This window comes from Carassius gibelio, chromosome B3 (assembly GCF_023724105.1).
Source record: "Carassius gibelio isolate Cgi1373 ecotype wild population from Czech Republic chromosome B3, carGib1.2-hapl.c, whole genome shotgun sequence".
NCBI classification, from domain to species: Eukaryota; Metazoa; Chordata; class Actinopteri; order Cypriniformes; family Cyprinidae; genus Carassius; species Carassius gibelio.
The window spans coordinates 18,242,562-18,250,165 of record NC_068398.1 but is presented as its reverse complement, the minus strand read 5'-3'; the positions used below and the strand labels follow the sequence as shown (position 1 = coordinate 18,250,165).

Sequence of the window (7,604 nt, the reverse complement as noted above, 5' to 3'; positions counted from 1 at the left end):
AGTTTTTGAACAGCTGCCTGTATTTGTGCTTCCACTGTGTCTCTTGCACAGTAATACACTGCAGTGTCTTCAGTCTTTAACTGACTCATGTGCAGATAGAGATTAGAGCTGTCCTTAGATGCTGTGAATCTGCCCTGAACTGACTGAGCTGAGTTCTTATTAGAATCTGAATAATAATAAATAATCCATTCCAGTCCTTTTCCAGGTGCCTGACGGATCCAGTTCATGTAAGCGCTACTAACAGTAAACCCACTGCAGGCACAGGTCAGTTTGTAGGAAGCACCTGGAGACACAACTACTGACTGTTCAGACTGTGTGAGCACAACCTGACAGTCAACACCTGTGGATAAACACAACATGTAGAATTATAAAAATGACAATTTACACTAAAAACTGTTTGTTTATCCAGGGGATTCACTTACAAGACACAGCAGCCAGCAACAGCAAGAGAAATGAAGTGAACATGGTTTAGATGAAGGCTGATCTGGTGATGAGTCCTGCACTCCACAGTGTAGTTGTTTAAATATGAAACAGACATCAGTTCATTTGCATCTAAGCCCCAATTTAGCAAAATCAGTGGAGTCTGTTGAGCTTGAATGCTTTGAGGTTAATTTCAAGGACAATAGTAGCATCTATTGAGATTGAAATAATATTATAGTTTAATAACATGGATAATTGGTATTATATTTACAGTTAGTGAATGCTTTTTAGGACTTTATTCAAACAGATAAATAGTGACATTTTTGGTAAAATTGGGTGCAGGACTGTATTTTAGTCATAAACACAGTCTCTACAATGTTATTTTTGTTAAGACAGACTCTAGAGACCTTTTTTTAATAGTGTTCAAGACAATTCCAAACAACAGAATAACATGAGCATATTTTTTTTTTCTTATTTAAATACTGTAATCTCCAAATATTATAGATGCATCTGTTATTATTTTGTGTAAAAATATCTTATCTGTCTACTGTCTTGGCCTGTGTTCATTTCAGTCACTGTGTCTCTCTTGCACAATAATATACAGCAGTGTCTTCATTCTTCAGGCTGTTCATCTGCAGATACACCTGCTTCCTACTGTTGTCTCTGGAGATGGCGAACCTTCCTTCACTGAAAAAAGTAATAAGTAAATTTACTTAATTTTTATTTGGCAAGTTTTTGCACAAGCATTTTTCAAGTAAATTTAACACATTTGGAAATTAAGTAAATCTACTTAACTAAGTTAAGTAAAAAAAAAAAATAATAATAATAAGTACATTTTATTGAGTAAAATTTAATTAAATAATATTAAATTAATGTATTTAGCAGACACTTTTATCCAAAGCGTCTTACAGTGCATTCAGGCTAACAATTTTCACCTATCATGTGTTCCCAGGGAATCGAACCCACAACCTTGTACTTGCTAATGCAATGTTCTACCACTGAGCTACAGGAACACTTCAAGATTTTGTGAAAAATAAGTGAAAATTTCACTTACTTACTTTTTTTATTTTGGAAAAGTTTTTACACTAACAAAAAACCCGAAACAGATATTCTAGAAATTTCTAAATGTAAAATAATTTTTTTACAGTCCGTAATTCTGAGGACCATTTTTTGTCCCACTGACAAATTACTGAGAAGTTAAATATGGAGGGTTTATAGAAGGTGCAATTAATTAGAATTTTCCATCCCCAGCTGATTTTACATCAGTACAAAGAAAGTCAGTAAAAAATAGAAATAAAACCCCAAGCTTGGCCTTATCTTGCTTATCTTGTACGTAAGCAATAGTTGTCATCATTGTCACTTTCATCATTGTCACTTTCTTCAGTGATCTGATGCATGAATAGTTTTTGTTCAGTCCTGCAGTCTTTTGTGTGACTGTGACTGTCGTGCACAGTAATAATCAGCTGTGTCTTCAGTCTTCAGGCTTTTCACCTCTAAATGCAGCATGTTTTTGCTGGTGTCTTTGGTGATGGAGAACTGTCCCTGTAGAGACTGAGCATAATATGCACTTGAGCCAGTGTCTATAAATCCAATCCACTCCAGTGCTTTCCCTGGTTTCTGACGGATCCAGTGCATCCAGTAGCTGCTCATTGAGAATCCAGACACAGTGCAGGACAGAGTCACTGATTCTCCAGGCTTTTTCACCACAGAATCTGAGGAGGTCAAAGACTGACCACTAACAGCTGAAAAACATGCAAAAAATCATATTAGATGATTTAGAAGAATGTAGATCCTATATAACTAATCTGTTGAAAATAAGAGTTTCTCACATGAAATGATCAACAGCAAAACTAAATGCAGTAAAACTTCCATCATCACCCCGAAACTGAACTGTAAAATATTTATCTTCACTGCAGCTGGATACAAACACTGACTGAGACTTTTGTTTAACAGCACAAGTCTTTTTAAAGTAATTGACCCTCCCTAATACATCATTACATTTGCATATATTCTGAAAAAAAGTAAACATATTTTCTGAAAAACTCATCAAATCAACTTAACCATATAATTTAGATAAAACAACCAATACTTTTTCAAACAATCTTTCTCATGTTTACCTAGTTATTATTAATTATGGCACACTAGTAAAGACATCAGGCTGTTATTGTCGTTGGTGTGGGTGCAGTAAATGTTAGATGTTTTTATGATTGGTGTTTTTGGTAGTTGTTACAGTAAGTCTGTTTTTTAGTGGTTTTGGAGGACTGGTGCTTGGATTTGGCATTTTAAGGCCTAGGTAAAGGTCCTTTAGGAGGTTGGAGTGGGACAGAGAGGACAGGGGAGTTTAAATTCACTTTTAAGTGTCCCTTTAGTCATCAAAAACAAAAAAGTACATTTGTATATCTACATAATTTGAACCTACATATCAACATTTTTATATTTCCATACAGTGAAAGTATAATGTTATTTAGGCTAAAATCACATTTGCTATTCCAGAAACAATTTATAAGATTTTAGAAATGGGAGAATAGCATTATAAAGAAATACAGAAAAACTATTCAAATTTGAAAGCAGAAATCTAAAATGTACACATTTTTATTGCAATCAAGATTACATTTGCAGTGTTATAATGTTCATGTGGATTGAGGTATCAAGCTAATTGAAATCTTCTCACTTCAGTTACTGTCAGTTCTTGTAGAGCTGCTTCATCAGATGGAGTCAGTGTGTCTCTCGAGCACAGTAATAAACAGCAGTGTCCTCTTCTCTCAGACTCTTGGCTTCAAGATACTGTGTACTTTGAGACACGTCCTCACTCAACGTGGAGTGATTTTTCATGGAGTCTGCGTAAATAAGATAATTAGAGCTAGAACTACTGCCAGTGTTAACTCTCCCAATCCACTCCAGAGCTTTCCCTGGTTTCTGTCGTATCCAGTGCATGAAGTAGTCTGTCATTGTAAAACCAGATATTTTACAGGAGATCTTCACTGTTTCTCCAGGTCTCTTTATCTCAGCAGACGACTGATCAAAACAGATTTCATCACCACTGATACCTGTGGAATAAAAATAAATAGATTGCATTGATGTAGAGCATCCATTAGTGTATTGAATGCTATTGGCTAATAAAGACAATGTCAAACTTACCTCGAGTTAAAATCGCTACAATAATGAACAGATAAATGCTTTTTGAACTCATTGTTTAAAAACCTTGACTGCCTTGTAACTATACTGTGTATTTAAATGATCATTTTATGTTTGCCAATTGTTGAACTTAATTGTGTTTATATACAGTGCTGAAGTAAGATGTGGGTAGAAATATGAGGAGGTGTTGCTGAAATACTGAATTACACATGAACAACAGTTTAACCACATTTACTTTAAATTAAATTGATATATATATATATATATATATATATATATATATATATATATATATATATATATATATATTTTTTTTTTTTTTTTTTTTTTTTTGGACATTCTTCAAGTAAATGTTATTTTATTTTTATTTTATTTTTTATTTTTTTACTCAAAAGTGATTGTGTCGCTTTTCAGGTTCTCAAATTATAAATGTGGAATGTCAGCTTGTGTGTATGGAAACAATGTCTGATTGATTTATTCATTTATTTTAATTCTGGAAATGGACTGTTTTAAAAACCAGGTGTTGTGTGTTTTCAATCCGTGAGACGCCATTAGCAACTGTCCATGTGAACAACATGCTAGGCGGGATAGACCAGAGACTCAGTATTTGTCTAAGGGACCCTACATTATGTAATGTCAAATAGAAAAATTCAGCTAAGATTAATAATAATCACCCGGCTGTTGTATTAAACATTCTTAACAAAAGTAAATAATGAGAGCTTCACCAAAAACATCAAACAGTTTGTCCATACTGTATGACTTGTGCCTCCATGCAAATTCTCCTGAAGACATTTGATAGCATTGTATAAGCAAAAAAAAATATTTTAATGTTTAATAAAAATGTATTCACTGAGGTTTTATGTTGAGAAATAAGAGCTCATTTCAGATTTTGTGCAGTGCAGTAGCTGTATTCATCACTGTGTCTCTCTTGCACAATAATATACAGCAGTGTCTTCATTCTTCATATTATTCATCTGCAGATACATCTGTTTCTTGCTGTTGTCTCTGGAGATGGTGAAGCGTCCCTGAACAGACTGAGAGTAGTATATATAACTACTACTATCAGAGATGTATGCCAGCCACTCCAGACCTCCTCCTGCAGTCTGTCTGATCCAAGCTAAGTCTGGGTCACTACTAAATCCAGAGAATGTACAGATGAGTCTGTGAGATCGTCCAGGTTTAATGACCACTGACTCAGACTCAGTCAGTGTTTGACACCAACAGACTGAAAAACAAACAGTTCAACATTAACATTTACAACAGTGCACACAAATAAGTCTGATCATCAACAGGTTTTTAAGACAATCTTACATTCTGTGAGAGCAAACATGAAGATAAAACCCAGTTTTGAAACAATATCCATGGTCATGTTATGAAAAGAGCAAGCTGAAGTATCAACGTCACTAACAACGGAGTGGAGGCTTTTTAAAGAGGACGAGGAGAAGTAAGTTTGCATAGGGTGCCCCCTAAAGGTACATTTACATTTTCTATGACCTTATTAACCTTCATAACTATGTCTGCCTTTAAATATATTGTATGTTTATAGGGAGTAGTTCAGAGACATAGTAGTGTCTCATATTGGCTGTAATGATGTGCTTGACAAAGAATATAATTCAACTAATAGTATTTAAGAACACTCTTTAAAAGACACAGGAAAACACAAAAGATAATATAAACACAACCATGTAATGAAGATGCTTCTTTACTACTATTATCATTGATTCTGCACTGATTAGACTGAAAATCTGTTAGAAAGATTATCATTCAAAGATATTGATGTGCTGAATATTTAACTTGCTGATTATAAATGTTCACATAGATTGGATTGTTATAGAGCTCAAATAAATTCTAGAATATAATTCAACATTTTCAGAATTCAACATTAAAATATATATATATATATATATATATATATATATATATATGAATATATATAGACAAGCACTGTATAAACGTTTTCTTGATTTATTCAAGTTTACATCAATTTCTAAAACACCCTGAGTATTAATTATAAAAAGTGAAGTGTGCTGAAACATTTTCTAGGACCCTCAGAGATCACATATATCTATTTACATTTACATACAAATTTAGCATAGCGTTTGTTTATCCTTTTTTTGATATCTTGTATCACTGCTATTCTATGCATAGCTGATGTATATCCTCCACTGTTACACCGATTAAAACTTTATAAACTCATAAATCATGCAGTAATGACTCATTTGGAACAAAACATCATACTAGACTTTTACATTTTGTCCCCTTGGAATTATAAGGTTCTATCTGCGTTCTGAGTAGTTTTGAGATATTGAGCTTTAAAATTTTTGTGTTCCATAGACTTCTGTAGATAGAACCTTTTTGTTTTTTCAATAAAAAATCCCAAAATATACACAACTTAAAATAAAACATCACATAATGTAAATAAATGGTTACAGAATAAGAATATGTGAATAACTCAATTTTGACAAAAATGTCAGATAGAACCTTATAATTCCAAGGGGACGATTTTCTGAAGGAATAGTCAGAAGTGTTTGCCCATATAAATCTCATCCTAGTTGCCAGTGCTTAGTTGTAGAACAGGGTAAAAGGTGGGCCTATGCTCAATTTCTTAATTTAGCTTTATTAATGAATTCATTAATGAATAAACAAATTACTATGTTGTGAAAAGCTTTTGGCAATGATTCAGAACAGAAATTTTATTTTTTCATAATTTAATATGCCCTGAGAGTAACAACTTGGTTAAGACTCTAAACACAAGAGTATTATATTTTCATATATTTAAGTTCATTCTTGTAACGGGGTCAGTAGTTTTTGTTCAGCCCTCCTGTTTTTTGTCTTACTGTGAGTCTCTAGCACAGTAATAAACAGCTGTGTCTTCAGTCTTCAGGCTTTTCACCTCTAAATGCAGCATGTTTTTGCTGGTGTCTTTGGTGATGGAGAACTGTCCCTGTAGAGACTGAGCAAAATTAGTGCCAGTGCCACCGTCTATATATCCACTCCACTCCAGTGCTTTCCCTGGTTTCTGACGGATCCAGCCCATCCAGTAGCTGCTCATTGAGAATCCAGACACAGTGCAGGACAGAGTCACTGATTCTCCAGGCTTTTTCACCACAGAATCTGAGGAGGTCAAAGACTGACCACTAACAGCTGAAAAACATAAAACAAATCATTTTAGATCATTTAGAAGAGTGAAACTACAACAGTAATATAGAACTAATGGGAGTTTCTCACATGAAATAATTATCAGCAGGAGTCCATACAGTAGCATCTCCATCTCCACAGTAAAACAGTGACAGTTACACTGCAGATGTTTTAGTCACTGGACACATGCACTGACTGAAAGTTTAGCTTTTATCAGTTTTTGAGTCTGGGAGACACTGACCCTTCCCACAAAATTATTTGCATCTTTGCAGGTTTGCAGATCTGTAGTTTAATGCAGTAATCTGAGAATTATTACAGTAGACAAGGGGAAAATCTTCACTTATATATAAATAACTGAGTTATACATGTAAATTATTTTACTTTTTTCTCATGGTGTGTTATTTGATATTGACCTAACATGACGAAAGATTAATTATTTATCATCAGCATTGCTCAGTCATTTTTCAAACAGTTTCTGGTTAGCAGGTAAGGTTTTTTTATTTTATTTTGTTCTTAACTTTAGATTAATGTCTCAGGGTGTACTCACACTAGGCACGGTTGCCATGAACCGGGCCCGAGTACGATTGTCCCCCCTCCCCACTCCCCCTCTGGCCTGCACTCACATATAGGGTTTCAGCATTCGTGCCGGAGCACGCTTAGGTCATTATGGTGCGATGGTTTCGGGATAAACAGGAAGAGCAGCGCTCTCTGAACACAATGGAGTCCATCGCTCTGTTTTCTTTGTGGATAATTTTGTGTCGTTTGGTCCACGGTGGTCCACAGCCCTCTCACAGCCTGTTGTTAAACAGATGTGTTGCCTTAGTGGCGCGAAAATTTTCACGTAATCGTGCTGCTCGTATGAGGATGTTTGCAAGGTACCAGCTGAAGGGCAGCAAGGACTTTGCATTTTT

General features: G+C 34.7%; 3 gene segments (V, D, J or C); all 3 read right to left on the bottom strand.

Annotated features, from left to right (window-relative positions):
* Window positions 1-1,830: 1,830 nt before the first annotated feature.
* On the bottom strand, window positions 1,831-2,295 carry LOC127952268 (Ig heavy chain V region 914-like). The segment is given in 2 exon segments: window positions 1,831-2,162; window positions 2,250-2,295. Coding segments are annotated over 2 exon segments (378 nt in total).
* Window positions 2,296-3,117: 822 nt separating this feature from the next.
* Window positions 3,118-3,639, bottom strand: LOC127952958 (immunoglobulin heavy variable 1-69-2-like). The segment is given in 2 exon segments: window positions 3,118-3,467; window positions 3,559-3,639. Coding segments are annotated over 2 exon segments (384 nt in total).
* A 2,716-nt stretch (window positions 3,640-6,355) lies between these two features.
* On the bottom strand, window positions 6,356-6,927 carry LOC127952973 (Ig heavy chain V region 914-like). The segment is given in 2 exon segments: window positions 6,356-6,699; window positions 6,784-6,927. Coding segments are annotated over 2 exon segments (354 nt in total).
* Between the last annotated feature and the right edge of the window lie 677 nt (window positions 6,928-7,604).